Below are 20,772 nucleotides of genomic sequence, written 5' to 3'. Positions count from 1 at the left end.
AAAAGTGACTGATGCACGGTTCATCTGTACCATTCGCTTTCTTCGCAGCACCTTTCACTTAAAATGTATTAAAAAAATATGTTCAGTATCGTTATGGCATTCTTCAAGGTGTACGCAAGCTAAGGTGCTAAGGTCAGAAGTGAAATAAAAAAAAAAATCATAGTTACACTTATTACTGAACAGCAACTCGTTAGAAATACTTAATGACTGAACATTCATTCATCTTCATAAGGGTTGTGACCCTTTATCGAGATCAGATAATACGTGAAATTAGCAAATACTTAAATTAAACCGCAAACTACATTAACCAAGTAATTCTACGCATGCCAGGATCGAAGAAGTATCAAACCTGTTAAGAAATAAAATAGCCTACGTTATACGTCCTAGTAATACACAAGTTTCTACACAACGTTTTCATTATAAAACTTATCCATTAGAATAGTTCAACGCTTCCATGAATCCAGTAACTCGATTGAAAGCTATTTTGTTACTTATCAGAAGGGAAAAATTAAAATATTTACAGTGTCTGTACAGAAGTGTGCTCGTTAAATCTGATATCTTACAGAAAGATAAGTTAGAATGCTAAATGTAAACTTAGATCAATTTTAATAACATTGGTCCCATCTCTCGTTTTTTTGTTTTTCCTTTTCTTATTAAAAAAAAAAAAAAGAAAGGAGAAAGAATAAAGTAGCCTTTGTACACCTTAAAGCGACATTTTACAACGTCCTTGCGGGACGAAGTTACTGTACCATGTAAAACTAGTTTGTAAAAAGACAATACTTGTCGCTATTTACAGGTTTCGTACGAAATTCCTTCGAACGCTCCAAGACCAGATCTACTAATCTAACTCGTGACATTTTTCTCTACTTTTTAGAATATGTTACGTTTCCATCTTTTTTTTTACAACGCACGAAAATATAAGACAAGACATACCTGAGATAACGGTAAAAGAGTCGTACAGTATTATGGTATTACAAAGTGCTTTGTAAAAAGGTTAAGATTATTTATAACCTTAAAACTGTATCGTTAGTTCGCTTAAAAAAAAAAAGAGTATACGAGAAAAGGTTTAAAACATCACGACTCTTTCTACTTTTCTCCGGTATGTTACCATAAGAGCATAATTTCTGATTTCCAGTGATACACAAATACGGTACTTCAAAACGCACGGGAAAATATTACATCCTAAGTTGTACGAACAGACAAGATGAAAAAAATTAAGTAGATCGTTTGTTTTTCTATCGAGACGGATGACTAAACAGAAAAATATACAGAGTGTTTCAGAACTCGCATTGGCCCCGTGAAAGGGTGGTAGCTGGGGTGATTCTGAACAACATTTTCCTTTGCGAAAATCTTGTTCGAAGCTTCGTTTTTGAATTATCAAGGAAAAACACTGGCGAATCAGAGCGCGCGAGCTCCGGAATCAAGGCTGCCGCTCCTGAGCGCGCGCGTTCTGATTTCGTGCGCGTGTTTTCCCTCAATAATTCAAAAACGAAGCTTCAAACAACATTTTCCTTTGCGAAAATGTTGTTCAAAATCACCCCAGCTACCACCCCTTCACGGGACCAACGCGAATTCCGAAACACTCTGTACATACGTATGTATACATATACATATAAAAAAAAGAATAGTTACACGCTGAATCTGAAGGTTATCTAATTCCACTGGCCTAAAATTGAATATCGAGGAACGTCTCAACGTTTAAATATAAAAAAAATATATTAAAAAAAAAGAAGCAACGTGTTACATGAGAGAGAAGAAACAAGTTTCGCGTTGGGAATATAGAACGTTTAAATCAGGTATACGATCCCCAACTGTGTTTCTACATATACTACAAAATTTTTTTACACACTCAAATTCCTCCTATAGCTGTCCCGTCTTTGTACTCTATCTTATATCGGTTATGCGAATCTAAGTAACTTGAAAATTGTCAGGTATACAGCTCGCGATAAAAATTTACAATTATTACTTAGTCCAGCAATGTGTAAAAAAGTATAATACATCAGTCTGGCCAATTGATGACCAAAATACTTATTGATCTACGAATGTTACCTAACTTACTTTTTTTTTTCTTTTTTTCTTCCTTTCTATTCGTTCCGAACAATTGTACACGAAAATTTTCGTATGTAAAAATTCTACTCGAAAAAAACTAGATACATATCCCTTGTACAGTATGCATCATAGTGTCAGTTCGTTTGGTGAAAAAGCACTGACTTTGGAATCCAAGTTTAACTGCAGCAAATATCATAAATCTAATTATTTAATAAAAGCGTTAAAATAATAAACATAGTCATCTGATAAAAGCTTTAGAATATTCAATAATTTAGAATTTCAATAATTTATTTGAAATTACAAAATACACTAGACGAACGGACACTATGATACATACTGTACCTGTTTCGCGCGTTAATTTGAAAACTGATTTTGCATGTACAATTTCTGCAGCTGTAACGAACGTTGTTATTGACAGCTGTCGATAACGGTAGAAGATATTTGATACAGAGATATTTGTTAAATAAAAACATTCAGAGGTCAAATTATAAGAAACTGTACTTTAAAATAATCATGTTTAACGCGTTGCCAACGTATTAAAAAAAAAAAAACTTATGTATCATCAATTTTAAGAATCATCTAGAAGTGAAAATTGTGGTAGTACTGGTAGAAAAATAAAAAAGGAAATCATAACTTATTACAAAATAAATTCTCTTCATTTCCATGATACACAAGTTCTTTCCTCCTCCTTAACCCCACTATCCTCTCTGAATCTTTTCATTTACTTATAGACAAACTCCCAGTGGGGAAAAAATGTGTATTTTGTATAAGTCCCTATAAATAAATGAGAATCGCTAAACCGCCATAGAATAGCAGGGTTAAGTATGAAATAAAAAGCACAGAATTTTCTCTGTATCAATTATTCTCTACGGATTCACATCTCGCTCCTCTGCCTTTCTATCGACAGTATATAAAATTAGGAATTTACGTTCAGGCTTAATCGATTTTAAGAAAAGAACCGCTGCCCATGCCGGCTCGCAGAAGGAGAGGCGTTTTTCTTCGCGACGTGGTCACAGGTTGATACAAATAATTACCCTGTATCGTACCGGTCAACGTCTTTTGCCTCTTCGTACTGGGGCTAAGCTCGTACTCGAACGATTCCTGTTTAGAGATGTTCAGCTGCATGTGCAACGCTTCCTTGTTCTCCTCGATGTCGATCTCGTCGTACAGCTGTTCCGTGATGTCGACGTCGCAGTCCTGACTGCTCTCGTCGTAACTGTCGGTCACAGAGTTCGCAGCCAGGTGACCGCGGATGGACTCGTCGAAGGCGGTACTCTCCTCGACGGCCTCGTCCCCGGAACTCTCAGTTTCCTCGGAAACGTCCCCGCTTCCGGCGTACTTCATCTCCCCCCTCTCGAGAAGCTCCAAGTGATCCGGATATATCATAGCTTTCTTAATGGCAAGAGGATCCTTTCTCGACCACTTTTGCACCTCTTCGTCCATCTTGGCAACCTTCGCCGGGTTGATCGCCCACAGACAACCTTTCCTCTGGTTCCCATTACCAGCTGGCTTCTCTATCTTCTCGAAGCACTTGTTCAAGGACAAATTGTGCCTGACAGAGTTCTTCCAGCCGTTCGGTGCCGTTTTGAAATATGGGAAATGCTCGCTAAAAAAATAATTAAGTCTTAGAGATTTAGCAGAAAATTCTATAAAATATATAAAACCACTGATAGAATATAGAACAGACTATAGCGTAGTAACCAGTTACGAGGGGGAAAACGAAAGCTAGTTAAACAAAGGAACCGTAGATTTTCTATGGGGACTGTACCCTGGCATGCACCTGGTACTCCAAGGGCCCCGTACAAAATGGCAGCTCCCCCCTCGTGCAACCTGGGAATAAAGGGGGGAGGACAATACTCTCTCCCCCCTTAGGCTAACCATCGGAGGGCTTCGACCAGCCCTTATCCTTCCGGCCAAATGGTCGAAAATAAACGACAGGCGACACCGTTTGTTGAGTATAAATCTGCTCTATTGTACGTTGGGTATCAAAAAAGTATTGATCGTGCCTTGAACCCTCTCTAAACTTATCTAAACGATACAATTATCTTTGGAGGCAATTTCCAACTTACCACATAAAATTGTATATCTCAGACACGGGTAGAGAGCCGGTCTGGCTGTTCTTTAACGCCATCGCGATTAAACAGGAGTAAGAGTAAGCCGGTTTGGGATAAGATTTGTCGTCGTAGTCGGACAAATCGAATTCCTTCTCCCTTTTCATGGACGCCATAGCGGCGGCTCCTGGACTGATGTGCACGTTATTGTTGTAGATCTGCTTTCGCACGTGCTGAGGTGTCTGATTAGGATTCTGAAGGAGTTTGAAGTTCCGTACCCTGATGCCGGGCATGCCGTTTATCTTGGTGGTTGTCTGTGTCTTTAAAAACTGCGGCGAAGCCTTCAGGGTGGACACGGGTACTGTTTTCAATTTCGACGGTGTTACGGCCTTCGGGATCTCTTGCTCGTCCTCGGAATCCTCTTCCGTTTCCGTGATGTCGTTCTCGTATTGCTCGGTCTCGGTGTCGTTGCCAATTTCGTTCTCCAACTCGTTCTCGTTGTCGTTTTCATGCTCGTTCTCGTTCTCTATGTAACTACCGGCATCGTTCTCCAGCTCGTCCTCCACGTCTATCTTCTCCTCCTTTATCTCCTTCCTCGTGGAGAACGAGAAGTGCCTCCTACCGTTGCTCGGGCTGGGACTACGGATCGCTATGTGTGGCATCACAGAATTTGGGTTCACCATAATGGAGGCGGCGTCGCTTCCGCTTAGGTCCAGATTGAAATTGCTGAAAGATTGGGATTTTGTTAATTGATGTAGAAATAGAAGATTTACTGTCCGAGGGGGATAAATACCTATTGGATGAATTGCTGTTCCCGTTGATCAAACTGGTGGAACCAAACCATCCACTGATGTCCCCCTGGCAGCCGATCGGGTCGTCGTCCATCTCTAAGCTGGACATATCGGTGAAATTGAAACCCAATTCCGTGTGCCCGCCGATCACTCCTTCGATTTCGCATTTGATGTCGACGTCGAGCATCTCTTGCAGCGACAGGCTATCCGTGCCGAGGTAGTAATCCATCGTGAGCCAAGGGTCCCTCGTCGGTCCCTGAACCAGCCCAGTACCGTGTCTACTCTCCGTATCCAACATTCACCTGACTGAAATTACAGAAGGAAATTAATGAAAAAATTGAATTTCTGTGAAACTTAGGGATGAGATTCTCGGGTTTATTTCAAGTACCATGGACGGTAATTGCTCGATGAAAATATCGGTTTCATTAAAACTCGGTCTCTCGTCCATCGATCATTTTCACATGAACGCCCATCCCCCTTCCCTGGAGTTTAATATTCTGTCTGCATAAACTGCAGTTTGCAACTCGGCTCGCCGAGAATAATACGCAACGCGTCTAATATTTTTCCTAACACATCTGTAAGTCTCAAGATTTTTCAGTGAAAAAAAAGAGATCGAAGATAAGCGCGCCTAATTCAGGGCCGTCGTTAGCGCCGGGCCCCGCGTTTCGATACTTTAAAAATGGCGTCTAATTAACAGTATAGCATATATGGATTTTTGGAACTAAATTGGAAAAAAAATTATTTAAATTTTTCTATATATATATATAACATCTATTATCAAGAGTTTTGAACGGGGCCCGCGACTTCTAGGTACGTCCCTGGCTTAATTCAATACGAATCTATCACCGATAATATTTCTCTGGTAAAAAAAAAGGAATGCGCGCCCCGTTGAATTTCGATAATTTTATCGAATCTAAGGATCATCCTCACGATCTCTCGTAGCAAGGCCAATAGATTCTCGAGCGTATACATACGCGTGACCTCGCAGCATTACACGGCATGTGTGCGCGCGCGTTTAAGTGTACACAGTGTGTACGAGCGCGCGACGAGGGTCTTGAACCCACAACCGGCTTGTGGGTGTGACTGACTCATAGTACTATAGTCGATTTACTATAGAACGCGTGGACTCGTAGTATCTACCCCCCCCCCCCCCCCCCCCCCCCGGTCGCCGCCATCTCATAACCCTACTCTTTGCTCGTTTAACTATTTCACTCTCTTCGCGTGTCTTTGTCAGTTTCGTTCCATCATGGAGGCTCTCGAATGCGTTCATTCTTTCTCTTTCAATCGTTCCGTCCTCGTCGGATCAACGTGGCTCCATCTCCATCTCTACGGGTACGAAGAGAAACCGCTTTGATCCTCTTCTGTTCGAAGCTATCGCTCTCTCCGTCCGGCGAGCGTGTTTTTATATCCGTCGATTCTTTTTCCACGTCTGTTCGTTGCCACGTTTGATGTCCCGCCACGAATTTTCTGCCTCTTCCCTGTGACATTGATGATTACTTTTTACCGTTTCATCTTTCATTTTTTCCCCCCCACCCCGCCGATTCCCGGGACCCGAGACAGTTGGCGAAAGAAAAAGGTAGGTAGATTCCTCCACCTCAACCCTCATTAACGATCAAGGATATTATCAATCCTTCGGGTTCTTTCTCCGCGGCTCCGATATTTCTCTGTCACGAAGAATCCTCTCGTTTCTTTCCATCCGCCTCTCGTCCGCTAGTTCGACGATTCGTGGGACGGAGTCTCCCGAGCCGTGGCCTACAGAACAAACCACTCCACTCGAGGAGCTCGTGTTACGCACATGTCGGGCGCCGGATGCGCTACCAACCATCAAATTATCAGCTAAATGAATAAGACGGAGATGTTCTTCTTCGAAACGAATAAAATCGGTATCGTTGATAAATACAAGGACGATATTGTCAGCCCTACCTCTTTTTAATTTAAAAAAAAACCAGAAACAATTTTTGTACCTAGGATGCTGCGCGCGCATCTGATCTCGAACAGCGCGAAATTTGAATACCCGTAACTTACAAATGACTACGGTGATTTTCCTTAGTACATATAACTAGTGGCTGATCGAGACTTTGTTCTAAAAATACCTGTACAAAGTGGAGGGAAAACAGGCGGTTGAATTATCGGGGGAGAAGGAGGGGGGAGAGAGAGAAAGACAAACAGAGAACTGACCCTGCTCCACGTAACACAACTCGTGTAGCGTGGAGTGGCCTTTACGCGCACGAGACATTCAAGTCTACGTGACTGAACGATATTTTTAGAAATGTAACGAAACGTTATTCGATGGCGCTTATGAGCTAAAATTTTATTCAATGTTCATCATTTTTTTTTATATCATGGTACATCCAATTATTCAAATCTGGCGCTATTTATTACAAGCGCGGGAAAATACTCGAATTCAAAATAGTAATCCAAGAGACGTAACATTAAAGACACCCTATTTATTCTATTTTAAATTATTAATTCTCTACGAGGTAAAGAGTGCTTCAAAGGGTTAAGAAACTTTTTCTAAAGAAGTTCAATTCCCAGAAGCGCGGACTGTAACGTTGACTCCGGCGAACATTCGTGTAAGCGTGTGTAAATGCTACTCCGGCCACAAATGAGCTGTGCACAGGGCACGTTTACATCGAGCACTCCGTGGAATCTGCGGTCAGATGCAATCGTGTATGCATCGCTTCGTACATCCGCCGCGAACAACACGCTATACGTATTTTCGTCTTGGGTAACGAAATTCCTCGTTCCACGGCCTCGTTATTACGATCATACATACTAGCGCAAAAGCCCGGTTAAGTTTGTAAATTACACACACGTGATATTTAATATTATGACTGATATATAATACCGTTGACTCATCGAGCCGTTACGACAACCGAGCGTAATATATTCACGGGCCGATAATTGCGATGAATTCGCAGCGAGGTTAGCACGAAAATTGTCCCCGTGGAAATTTTTCAACGAGAGAAAATTAAAAACAGAGATGGCCGGGTCGTCGACCCGAGGAGCAACAAGCGGCAGCATTTATAAAATAGCTCTTCAACCGTGTGCAGTCGATAAGTTAATCTGAGAATGCTTGTTGCACATAGTAATTGAAACTAAAATAAAGCTTCCAAGGTTTCAAATTACCTTCCACGCGTGTGAATCCATTTTTAATATTTTACCGACCGATGGCCTATTAATCGAATTTTTGTCCCGACGCTTATCGACCGGTAACCTATTAATCGAATTTTTGTCCCCACGCTTATCGACCGGTAACCTATTAATCGAATTTTTGTCCCCACGCTTATCGACCGGTAACCTATCAATCAAATTTTTATCCCCACGCTTATCGACCGGTAATCTATTAATGGTTGCCACGGTAACCAATAATTTATCTATTATTGAGTTACAATTATTAAATTGTACTGTAAGCTCCTATATTCTTATATAATTTTTTTAATGTCAGAGAAATATTTGTTCAGTCGCTACCGGTCGGTAAATTGTTAACAAATTCGAGCCCAGGGTAACAGCTGCGCATTTTCCCATATCTCGAAAATGTTTTTTCAAGCGGAATAAGTTTGCTATAGTAAGCAGTACGAAACTAGGTCAAACGAATTAGCAAGGATATTAAGTATCAAGGGTGAGGATCGTCGGGTGTACGGCCCTGGCCGCTTCTCAATGTCTTTGGCGAAAACTTGACCGAGGAATACGAGGAACAGCCTTGAAAAAGAATGTCCACTTACTTGTAATAATATCGCAGAGTATCAAATGGTCGTTCCACTCGGTCGTTCTCAGAGGAAACCACCGGCTGTGCCAGTGACCTCGGGTCGACTTGGGAAAAATTGGAATTTTTGAATTTTTCAAATACCATAAGTGTTTGATAATTTTTAGGAAGCTGAGAATAAGTTTAATATTTGGAAAAATTGTAAGGAAATGAGGACGTATCGATTAAAAATAAATTTGCAAAGGGTCGTAAGCGTGTAATTTTATGCTTGGCCATTTACAGGAAGGAGGGTCGTCGTCGAAAATTGTATCTCGTTCATGCAACAGGATAATCTTTCTTCCCTCGCCTCTTCAAGCTCGAGTTCCGAGAAGGGTCCTCGAGCGTTAGACGATCCTAAGACCCTGAAGCTATTCAACCTGAAATCCTTCGCAGGTCATAAAGGGCCCCTGCACGACTACCTCTATTCCATCCTAGACGCCGATCCCTCCAACGTTTTCCATCCGTCAGCTAACTTGCTTTGTGATCTTTAGACTCGAACAGGTTCAACAGTTATTCTGTGGAAAATTATCTGGTGAAAATTATTATCTGGTGTAACTGGGATTTAGTACGGAGTATGAGAGGGCCATTAACTTCTTAACAGGATCAAGTGTTAGAATTTTAAAATATTAGAATTTTGGAATTGTAGAATTTTAGAATTTCAAAACCTTGGAATTTTAGAATTTTAGAATTTCAAAACTTTGGAATTTTGATGAATCTTCACCCATTTCCCTAATATTCAAAGATCAGAAGAAGGGGTAACAAGCCTACAAAACTGGAGTTGAGTTAGAAGATAACAACTCCTCCACAAATTACAACAATCGACCAGATTTCCCTTTCACCTGGTTTTCGTAACGGTGTGCGAGTGCACATTGGTGCAGCTGTATATCTGAAACACCTGACGAAACGTCCGTGGCAAGACGATGGAACTGATAAACATATATACACAAAGAGGAAGAGGGTGTTTGTGTCGAGAAAGGGGAAGATCCGCTGTTCTTTCCCCATTGAAGCTCCTCGTAATTACGAAGCTCGACCAACTCCTATGTTGCTTAACCCTTTGCGCTTCGATACAATCATTATCGTGTACACTCGATAAAATCAGGTTTCCCTGGGAAAAATGGCGATGCCCCTGCTCTTGATCCTTCCTCAGAGACATCCCCGAGGAGAATGCCAATGTAGAGGAGCTGGGCCTGTATATATAGAAATCTGGCCCTATCACTTTCGAGTAAACGTTTACGCGCGAAAATTTGAATTGATATTTATTAATTATTCATATTTTCCAGTTATACTTTGAATTTTATAATTCTATAATAATTAATAATTATAAATTATACTCTTGCCACTCCTATATCGCCATTTTCCATAGGGAAACCTAACAGTTTCCTTCGTAACACGAGAAATTCGAAAAATAAATATCGAGGTGAGCCTAAACGCAGCTTCCACTGCTGCACGGTGAAAAGCAGCCGCAGCTGCACGGAGCCGGCTCGTACCAGTGGGAAATATTTGACTGTACGTTTACCGCGGTGCAAATGAAACAAATAAATTACGTCAGAATCTCAGGACTTTGGAACGAAATAATTTTAGAATTTTAATATCTTTGAATTTTAGAATTCCTGATAAATGTTGAGAGGCAAAGTCGGCCAATCGACGGGTTTAGGCTTCGCGTGCGCATAAAACGCCGGGTTTCTTTGTGATCGTTGCCCGAGAACCGGTTTCAATCGCACAGAAGAAGGCTTGTATATGAAGTGAGTCGAATGTGAATCGTGTTCGTCTAATAAATGGACTTTTGTTCGTCCGATAACGTTGGGACACGATGTATCTTTTTACCGACACAATTTCATGACATAAAAGTATCACAAAATACCACTCATGTTACATCAATTTAAAGCTTACAGTATAACAAAAATAATAACATAAAGATTTCATGGATATTTTTAATATTAAATAATCGTGCTCTAATTATACCTCATGATAACAAATTTCAACCCTTGTTTGTTCCAATAAAGAATCCTTCATTTTCTCTAAAAAATTTCAACAAAATCCTTATGCAGTTATTTTCTTTAGACTTTGAACTTTAAATTGATGTACCATAAGTAGGATCTCGCGATACTTTTATGTCATGAAATTGTGCCAGACTTTCTATAATACATTGCCCGTTTAATGTACCGTACATACGCATTAAAAAAAAGGTTAACAATTCCCATTCGGTTCGAGTCGAACGACGATCAGGAATTAACTCAGCTCATAAATTTACAATGCCGAATAAAGATTGGCCATGTTTTTATCCTTGCCGGGTATTGCTCCTCGCCGGCCAGCTGCCGGGAGCAGTCAATTTCATTACGTGTCTTTGAACTCTGCAGCTGGATTCTCTTGTCGCCTCTCTCCCTGCGCCCTTCTTCCCTTATCTTAACAAAATTCGTTATTACGTTAATTCTATTCCTTTTTCCCTAAAAGTGGTCACCTCGAAGGAACCCCAGGAAAGGAAGGTTTTCCCCGATCCCTTCGAAGGTGCCCCAAGTTTTTGTGGTATTTGCAGGGTACAGGTGTAAGAGCTGGCTGTCCCTTTGTTCTCGAAACTACCATTACGCGCAGGTAAGAAGAGAGTCGAAGCGTGTCGGACGGCGGAAGTTCTTTCCTGGCAGGTAGCTACGAATTTTTAACACCGGCTCAATTACCCCTCCCGCTTTCTTGCCTCGATATTCAACCATCCCTCGGCCCGACCTTCCCGCAACTGGCTCGCCTATTGTTCCTAATAAATATTGAACTTTCCGAAGAGTAATTCTTCCACGGCGGAACGAGTAAAACGTAGCCGAGTCAAAGGACGGTTTCACGGTCGCGAAAACATAGAAACGCATCTCACGGCAAATCTTTTCCCATGGCCGCGGTGCTCACCCGGCTACTTCCTTCACGGTGTACACTTCCGCCGATAATGTTCGCGACCAGGATTCGTCAAGCCTCGATAAACGTTGCGTTTACCCTCTCGTTTGTATGCAAATAGGTCACGCAATCCCCCCCATACGATCCTATCCCTACTGTTACTATCGTTGAATAATTTTGTAACATGCTAACATTTTCATAAGATTTCGTTGCAACAGAGGTGGAACAATGTGGAATATCTGACGGGTCAATAAACTAATATCGGTGACGAAAGGTTTCTGCTGTAGAGATTTAATTTGAAAGAGACTCTCGTTATATTGCCGAGTGGGCGATTTGACCTTAAAAGGAATTTTCAAGGACATCAGTGACTATAAAAATCATACAATTTTATTTTTGCTTTTACTCTGTAAAAAAGAGCTTGGAAGATTGAAAAATGTCTCCCTCTTTTAATCCTATCCACGGCGATATAACGAGAGAGATTTTATATTTCTTATGACGTTGCGTGAAATTTTCAGGAATATTAAAAAGAAGTTTTTAATTTCCTAAAGTAGAACATCTGACCCGTCTGACCCTCCCAATTCCTTTAAAATCTATTTTCGTATGGGATCTCTCATTTTAACGAACAGGAGCTTGAGAAAGTGATGCTCTATTCTCCGAACTCTCTATTCGTTATGTAAGAGATAAAAACGTTTAAACAAGGCCACGTGAACAGCTTAACGCGCGAGGGAACATAAGATACAACAATGTCGCCATTTATCGCCGTTGACCGTCCGGGGTATCCTTTCGTGCCACGATTTTTAGGTACGCCGTTGGACAGCCCCGAGCCAACACAAAAGCGTCCCCGTCCCGCAGGTATCGAAATTTCGAAGCCCCCCAAAATTACTGTTGGAATTTTTCCGTTTCCTCCCGGCAATGGGACCGAATCACTTCGCTTTCATCCTCGTCGAAGCGCTACGTGACGGGAATGTTTCCGGAATATTAAATGATAGTGATCTTTTCATACATTTCTTGGATATTATACTAGAAACGGAAATGGGTTTTCGAAATTTTTTAATTTTTCAATTTTAGGATTTCAGAATTTAAAGATTTCAAAATTTTAGAATTTAAGGATTTCAGAATTGAAAGAATTTAGAAATTATGAGTTTTTAAATTTAAGGATTTCAGAATTTGAGGATTTTTTATAAAAATTTTGAAATTTTAGAAAATTAAGGGGGACAGTTCACATTTTTGTGGAGACCTAGTTACGTCAGTGGTAAGAAAGCGATTTCTCGACAATCTGATACGGAAAATAAATTTTCATTTACAGCCGTGAAAACTGTACCAAGGAACACGTGGTCAGCTCACTATACCATTTGAACGCTTTCACGTAGCTCGAGTAGATATATCAAGACACGAGTACACATTGCTTTTCTAGTGTTTATTTAAGAGCCGTGAAAATGAAGATCTCACCGGAAACCGCTCCCTGTTACCCCCGCCTCTTTTTCCAGAGCCTCTATTTAATCTTTTTAGACACTTTAGTATGTTCCAACTACTGTTCTCTATTTCTCTCTGTTTTAACAATTTAAAATTCTAAAATGCCCACCTCAGAAAAAAATCCTAATTACACCCCTGTGTCTTATATCCATAGAATTAACTACCGCAATTACACGGTTCGAAGATTTACCTCCCCACCCCCCATCTCTTCATTAAAATCACACAATATAACATCTAACGAAGTAAAAAGAAAAAAGAAGAATTACATAAATTTTTTCTTATAACCGGCAAGATTTTGATTGGCATTAAACGGCGGGGAGGGGCGTATCCACGAATGCAGAGAGCAGGCAGTCTGGATCTTGCGATGGACCAACCGTGTACAGAGCTGCGCCTCTCCTACCGCGCTTTTCGCCGAGTATCGATCTGATATTCCTGCCGACCAGTGTTTGCAACAGAGCTACGAGACCGTGTCTGCACCCTGCCCGCCCTATGCGCACACGCTTACCAACACAACGAACGCGGCGTTTGTGGTAGGCGAGGGCTCTCGGCTCTTGCCGCTCTCGAGGCAAGACCGTTTGAAAATTCAGCCTCCTAGATAATATGCTTTCCAGCCCTGCCGATCGAACCGAAAACCGGCGACTCCATTTTTGAAATTTTTCAAATTTTCCTAAATCCTCTATTTTTGAAATTTTTCAAGTTTCCTAAATTCACTATTTTTGAAATTTTTCAAATTTTCCTAAATGCCCGATTTTTCATTTTCCGGAGACCACAAGCCCGATTATTAATTAAATAATAGAGTTCCACGTAACGCCTGAACCAGACGCAACGATTATCCTAACCCAATGGTCGTCAGGGTTTGAAAACCGAGTGGGTACTATTAGCCACTCGAAATGGACGATAACGTATGCAGCTGTTACCCAGGAGCCGAACTTGTTCGGACCGAAGGCGAAAAAATATTTTCCAATTTCTATTTAACGATTTGATACGCCAGTTGGAAACTAAATGGTGCATACGGCATCGACCGCCATAGACAGATCGAACGCGGGAACGTCACGTACACGTGGACGTGTGGCAGTGGCAAATTGGCGCGAAAAAATGTCTGCCTCGGTAATGGTTCGTTAGAACCATCAGGGAGCCCCGACAAGGCCCGATTCCACTTTCTAAATAAAATAGAAATTTTAATTAATCCCGTTCAGAGTTGGGAGAAGTAGAAAATTTATTTTGGTAATTTAAAAATTAAATTTGGCGCGAAAAAATGTCTGCCCCGGTAACGGTTCGTTAGAACCATCACGGAGCCGTCATAAGGCCCGATTCCACTTTCTAAATAAAATAGAAATTTTAAATAATCCCCTTCAGATATCGGAGAATTATAAAATTTATTTTTGTAATTTAAAAATTAAATTCACCGCGGCACAGGAAATTTGCGCAACGAAATTTTAATCAGTCCGAGCGTGTGGCAAGAGCGAACTATAAGCATCGCATGAAAGCGTAATTTACCAACTTTTTTTACGGCTCTATCCTTCCACATCTTTCAAAGCGACTTTCTAACTCGTAGAGACACTCTCCGGCTTCGTTACAGAACAATCGTGTGAATTAAACGTTTGCCTCGAACGATGCTTTGGTAAACAGAAAGAGAGAGAAAAAAAAGGAGCGGGGCAAAAAACGGTCGAAGGTGTAATTACGATGTTCTTAATAACTCATGGAACGTGGATTCTAGTTTTCAGCGTATCCGAGTTCGAATATTTAAGAAATAAAAAAATAAAAAAATTGAAATAAAATAATTTTACAACGGCAATTGAGTTACGTAATTATTGTACTTTCTCAAGTAACCGCAAAAGGGCCAGGCGGCCATTTATAAAAGAGGATATACTAAACAAACAAAAAACATTCGGGGCAGTCGGTCCGCGGTGACAAATAATAATCACTCGTGAACACGAACATGGGCGAGGTGAATTTCGGTCGAGCCTGTAGGATATTTCCTGCGGTGGGCATATGGCGAGAAGTGGGGTTCCCCGAAGGTTCCCACGGTCAATAGCTCCGCGGCGGTGAGGCTTGAAACAGCACGAGGGGGACCCTCCCTCGTTATTCGCAACATTTTCGAAAAACCTCCTTCTGGGAAGTTCCACCGGAGAAACCATCAATCTATGACCGAGCGATGCACCGTTACACGTCGGTACACAAAAGTGTACAATATCGTCCCTTTCTTCCCTGGGATTTAATGACCCTATAGATCCCGATCCCTATCCGGAATAGCCGGTTAATTATTACCCAGGCTATTATCGATCCCCGGGGAAGAAGAAATTTCTTAATTACGAATTATCGTTGTGCTTGCAAAAATGATGTTTCGATATCAAAGTGTTGCGTCGTTTTTGAAAATAAACGCGCAGAGGCCGAGAACGTTATGCAACGTGCAGGTAAACATTGATTAAACCGGTAAACAGTATATAATTTTAATTCGGTGCATAAATGAAAATCGATAGTAATTTATATTAAGCTCGTGTTTAATAATTCGTGATGAAAGAAAAATATGGAAAAAATTTGTTGGAAAGCCACTTTCGTGCACGATTATTTTCCTCTGTCATCCATGGATACGATACGAATGTGGCATCGTCGAGAAATAAAAAGGCGCGGTGTAACAATAGCTTTCATCACCGGAAATATATATATTACAATTAGGAAGATTTCCCGGTATTACACTCTCTTCCCGCCGAAAGCAATTCCGAGGCCCATTCTCTGTTCCCGATGAATCACTCATTCAGTTCGAATTGACAGACACGAGTCGAGCTGATTGTTTATTTTTATGGAACGTGCTGGTAGGTTTAATAAATAATTGCCATGGTGATACGTTCACGGCCGCCTACGCCGTCGAAGCGCGGTAAACGTACGAATCCCGCGGCTGCTTGTGGAAATTATATCTAAAACGACCTAAAAATACCGGCACCGCGCAGGGGCGAAAAAAGAGAAAAATAAAAATTCATCGAACCACCGGGACTGGTTCTGACAGATTCGTCGATTGCTATCAATCGTTGTAAATAAACACGAACGTAACGTAGATACATTAGAACCCACGATTCTTTGCGACATCAAGAATGGGGAAAAAAAAATTCATGCATAAAAGCGTCATGACTGCCCCCTCGTACCTTGACACTCGAAAGCTTCGACGACTCGGCGGGCCGGCAAAGCACACGAAATATTTCACCGATATATCCGGAAAACTCGATTGAACGATACGTAATGGTGCGTAATCAGACCTACCGTGTATTTGACAATCCTTAAAGCACGTCGTCCTCGCGGGCAAGCACCACTTTCACACATATATTTACAAGAGAATTATGCGATTTTTGGCAGCGACCATGTATAAACGGACACCGACACAAGGCCCCCTTTACGGAACTGAAGTAACGTTGACGGCAAGCTCGTGAACAAAGACCACGCACGATTTCAAATCCCGCCCCGACGATTGGCTGGCCGCGGTCACGTGGTTACGCCGCCTTATTCTGATTGGCCGTCCGGCACGGCCTGTGAGGACATTTTAAACGATATACTTATGCACATGGCTGACAGAGGGATATCTGCGAGGATATTTTCTTCTCTATTTTTATGTACAATTATCATTTTTATGCGTGATAACAATTTCCTTTGAACGATCGTTTGGTAAAAATAATCAATCGTACGCGTTTCAGGTTTCGATGTACTCGTTGCGACTGACAGAAGCTATCGCATGTTTTCTCCTAGTACCTTCCCCACTTCAAAATGGCCGAACCCAAACATTACGTGAAAAACTATTCACTGTCATTTTATATTTACATATTTTAATTCTCTGCCTGGCTAAAAAAATGATTCTAATTTTTAGCAATCGTTTGAGACGAAAAAGTTTCATAACCTAAGCCCGTGATACGAAAATTATATTCGGTGGGGGATCGAAAACATTGGACGAGTCCATAGTTCTACTAGAAAGGGGAGGGCGGCAGTCTCGTTAAGAATGAACCACTGCAATAATGGCGGGAATGCAATACATAACATACCCACACACACATACCCAACACGAATTTATCGACTTTGATGCGAAAAGGAAAACACAACAGCGACTATCATCTTGTACGATTGTTTTTTCACATTATTTATGATTTTTAATCAAATTTCAATGCTATCAAAGTCAATAAACATTCTCTTGTATTTAATAAACTATTTATAAAAGTGTATAACTGTTGTAGACAATTTTTGCTGTACCTTTTCATAAAAATATAACTTTTTCAACAAATATATATAAACATACAAGATATTTTTACAAAATTCCACGATTTGGCATTGTAATTATGATAAATTAATTTGTACTGAAGAAATGTGTTTTTTTTTTTGCTACTCATCTGATTACTGATCGTGCATTTTAGATACCATAAATATATGAATTAATAATGTCTTTCAGTACCTTATTTAAATGCGTTTAGTTGGTCCTTTCGATGAAATACTCGCAACATGCAAGGATACCCCATTTTATCTTCACATTAGATCATTTCTGCTATATATCATTCTTGAACAGACCCTATTTAACAAATTTACTAATTTTGATATATTCTTAGAATATATCTTTTAACAATTTTAAAATTTGAATCTTACATAACATTTTATGGGTTATTGCACTATGTTTCGCTTATCCAGTATAAAGCTTAATTGCATTATTTTTCTACTCTCTGCTAAAAGCCTGTATCTTCATTATTTTCTGCTTATTATTAACCTTACTGTCTTTGGTTCGTTAATGAGACTTCTACGTGATGCATAATCGTCTGAAGAGCTGTTTAGATATTGGCTACTGCCGGGATTAGTTTCAGGTATATTTCAATACCCTTTAAAAATATATCTTTGTTCAGATATTCATCGTGATCATGAAGAAGTATTTTCGTTTTGTTCATTGGTGAAAAACCAATAGCAGGAATTCCAACCTGTAACATTCGTTTCAATGTATTAAACATATTCATCCAATAAACCCTGACACCTGATAGAAAAAAAATATTTACGTATCGCACGTATCGGCTATCCGTCCCGCCCGGAAAGACTCCTATTTGGAGATTTATTCCCAGATCGTCGCATGCTTTTTTAAAAGCTATCCAATAGGGATTCGAATCATCCAGTCGTGTACTCTCTATCTTAGGATTTTTCTGCTCAAATGAGTAAGTGACATCAGTCCCGGCTTCCTCGCACCACTTCTTTATCATAGCTTCAAATTCCTCATGATCTTTAGAAGGATCAACTCGGATGTCGAAGATCGCTGTCAGCGACGGGGGCACCACGTTGGTTTGCACACCACCCTAAAACAAACGATGAAATATTAATACCATACTAAACACAAAACATCACAATAATAAAAAATCTAGTAAAAAGTACACGTAAGGTTATCAAGTACATACCATGTAACATTATTTTCTCCTACAGGCAGAGACATGTAATTTTTGTAATAGAGAATACTTTAAATGTTTGATTAAATGTTCAGGATTATTCAATTTCCTATGATTATTGAAAGGAGATACGTACCCGCAGTTGTGTTAAATTAACAGACGTGACGTCACCAAGCTGAAGCTCAGGATTTTTCAATTTTTCTTTCTCTTTGGCTCTAAAGTCCATGAAACGATCAATGATGGTTCTTATCTTCTCTCCAGCTGAGTTGTCCATCAGAAGGGATCCATGGCCAGGAGTGCCTTGACACTCCACTGCTACATGCCAAATGGATCTTTCGGCATAGAACAAGTAAAATTGTTCTTCAGGACAAGCTACACCCTCGTCCAACGCGAAACCGATATTTAAAGCCTGGAAGTCCTTGGTGTGAACGAATATTTTCATGCCAAGTGCTCCGCCTATCTCTTCGTCCGGTACAAAAGAAACGTGAATCGTTCTTTTAAAACGTTGCCCGGCTGATTTAAACCGGCGAATCGCTTCTAAATATTGTATCCCAACGCATTTCATATCCTGACTGCCACGAGCATAAATGTTCCCTTGCTCGTCCATCTGGGCACCAAAGGGTGGATAGGTCCACATGTCCTGAAAATTTTACGTCATCAATGATCTGGGGCATTCTTCATTAGTCTTAATTGAAAATATATACTTACTTCAAAAACAGGCACAACATCCATGTGACTATTCAAAAGAATAGCCGGCTCCGATGGCTGTGTACCTACCCATGTGAGAACCACAATTGGTTTACCTGGATGAACCTGGTATACCTTGACAGGTAAGTCAAGGGATTTGGCTTGTTTTTGTAAAAATGTAATACAATCATCTGTAACAAAATTTTCTTTCGTTAATAAGAAACTAATCTATGGGTAAGGTAATTGCTTTTATCGTAAACATGTTTCTGATAAATATTTCTGAATACCAAAGTCATATCGCTCTGTTATCGAAGCTTAAATTAAATGCAAACAGAGATAAAATTTAGATAGTCATGCAACTATGGATTACATTAGCCTCTGAAAAGAAGGTCAGACACAATGTATCTTCATTTTGACATAATAAGTGATATTATCTTATCTCCTGATACTACCTATGATGCTTGTCAAAAAATTTCTTAAAATTTCTGGAGCGATCTAGTACTATTTCCATTTTATATTTCACCAGACTGAACACATATAATATAATAATTTTCTCCATAGTTTGTCAATGGTAATCATATAATCGAATAAACATAGAAAACAAATGAGACAACAGAATGATCAGCAAATATCTCGGTTTCTATGCTATTCAGGTCACGCACGATTCCTCGCGTACCTGTGTGTGAAAATTTGCAAATTTTTGCAAAAACGAACCAAACGATCAAGGGGAATTCCACGGTGGATTTAAAAAGACTCTAGGGAGTCGGAGAAAAAATACAAAAATAGAAATAACATTCCTCACAGGGTGGGGCATGGCAATGGCTGGGTAGCGTCTCCGACGCTACGAACTTCTATCGCTGGGACAATTGAAGGGACCCCTGTTTCTATGCGGAAATGTACCACAGCTTCGTGAATTAACGTGCAAGATTAGTCGAGCTGCCCTCGAGAAGCGACGAGTAATTTGCTTAACAAGGAAACGAGCGACCCCATTCCGGTACGCAATATGCGTGCATGATTTTTACTCGTGTGTTTGAAAGTACACGCGTGAAATTCACGTTGCCTGGTTAGCAATTAGAAAATTTTAATTACACCTGATATTACTTACCGTAATTGATATTTGGCTGAACCGAGGGTATTCGTAGGTATTCGCGAAAATTTTCTACAGCTGTTGCATCCAGCTGAGCTTTGGACAACGAAGACATTGCGTGGCCTGCTGATCACCGCGTCGGACGCCGCTGACTCGACTGTCATAGCAGACGCCTGCCGCTTCTCTTAGCCAATTGTCGTTGATTATCTCCGATGACGTAGCCGAGTGTCGACCAATCGTGACGCGCGGACTAAGATGGCGGGATCGTGCGCGTCTATTCAAAAGAAAGATAAGAAGATTAGAGCGGATACATATTCTATTATTTTTATTATACAAACATCGTCGCGTTGGAAAGTTTTTAGCTCCGCGATAAATTACACGCATAATATTTATACTTCTGATAAGTAAAAATAGGTTCTGTGTTCTTGAGCGAAATATAAATAGATAAAAAAAAAAAATGATAACGGTTCGAGAACGAATATGCATAAGGTGTGGCGCAGTAAGAAAATGATCCAAGGCCTATTAATTCGTAAAATGTATTCCGATTTATTAAATTTCATGTATGCCTAAATATGAGCTCTTTACACGTTACGCCATAATATTATATTCATATAGTGTTTGA

General features: G+C 40.4%; 2 protein-coding genes across 4 annotated transcripts; both read right to left on the bottom strand.

The window, feature by feature from the left end:
* Positions 1-2,302: 2,302 nt before the first annotated feature.
* Positions 2,303-17,049, bottom strand: LOC114876677 (forkhead box protein P1-like). Of its 3 annotated transcripts, XM_029188431.2 has the most exons (5): positions 16,239-17,049; positions 8,617-9,151; positions 4,894-5,197; positions 4,119-4,826; positions 2,303-3,655 (listed from the first exon to the last, which is right to left on the bottom strand). In XM_029188431.2, the coding sequence occupies exons 3-5, from the start codon at positions 5,187-5,189 to the stop codon at positions 2,986-2,988; spliced, it is 1,674 nt and encodes a 557-aa protein (XP_029044264.1). In that variant the 5' UTR covers positions 5,190-5,197; positions 8,617-9,151; positions 16,239-17,049; the 3' UTR covers positions 2,303-2,985. The 3 variants fall into 3 exon arrangements, with proteins under 3 accessions (XP_029044264.1, XP_029044263.1, XP_029044265.1); XM_029188430.2 differs by lacking the exon at positions 8,617-9,151; XM_029188432.2 differs by lacking the exons at positions 8,617-9,151; positions 16,239-17,049 and adding an exon at positions 5,280-5,968.
* A 90-nt stretch (positions 17,050-17,139) lies between these two features.
* Positions 17,140-20,332, bottom strand: LOC114876678 (aminoacylase-1-like). The gene is made up of 5 exons (XM_029188434.2): positions 20,169-20,332; positions 19,085-19,254; positions 18,513-19,016; positions 17,999-18,289; positions 17,140-17,923 (listed from the first exon to the last, which is right to left on the bottom strand). The coding sequence occupies exons 1-5, from the start codon at positions 20,263-20,265 to the stop codon at positions 17,780-17,782; spliced, it is 1,206 nt and encodes a 401-aa protein (XP_029044267.1). The 5' UTR covers positions 20,266-20,332; the 3' UTR covers positions 17,140-17,779.
* Between the last annotated feature and the right edge of the window lie 440 nt (positions 20,333-20,772).

This window comes from Osmia bicornis, chromosome 16 (genome assembly GCF_907164935.1).
Source record: "Osmia bicornis bicornis chromosome 16, iOsmBic2.1, whole genome shotgun sequence".
NCBI lineage: Eukaryota > Metazoa > Arthropoda > Insecta > Hymenoptera > Megachilidae > Osmia > Osmia bicornis.
This window is presented reverse-complemented; position numbering and strand designations above follow the sequence as displayed.

Bases quoted from the DNA above. Each gene is read 5' to 3' on its own strand.
- LOC114876677 (XM_029188431.2), bottom strand. From the start codon at position 5,189: ATGTTGGATACGGAGAGTAGACACGGTACTGGGCTGGTTCAGGGACCG. The intron at 4,827-4,893 runs GTATTTATCCCC...CCAATCTTTCAG, and splicing joins AACAGCAATTCATCCAATAG to CAATTTCAATCTGGACCTAA. The intron at 3,656-4,118 runs GTAAGTTGGAAA...TTATTTTTTTAG, and splicing joins GAGATATACAATTTTATGTG to CGAGCATTTCCCATATTTCA.
- LOC114876678 (XM_029188434.2), bottom strand. From the start codon at position 20,265: ATGTCTTCGTTGTCCAAAGCTCAGCTGGATGCAACAGCTGTAGAAAAT. The intron at 19,255-20,168 runs GTAAGTAATATC...ATTTTGTTACAG, and splicing joins TCAGCCAAATATCAATTACG to ATGATTGTATTACATTTTTA. The intron at 17,924-17,998 runs GTAAATATTTTT...CGAATGTTACAG, and splicing joins ATAGCCGATACGTGCGATAC to GTTGGAATTCCTGCTATTGG.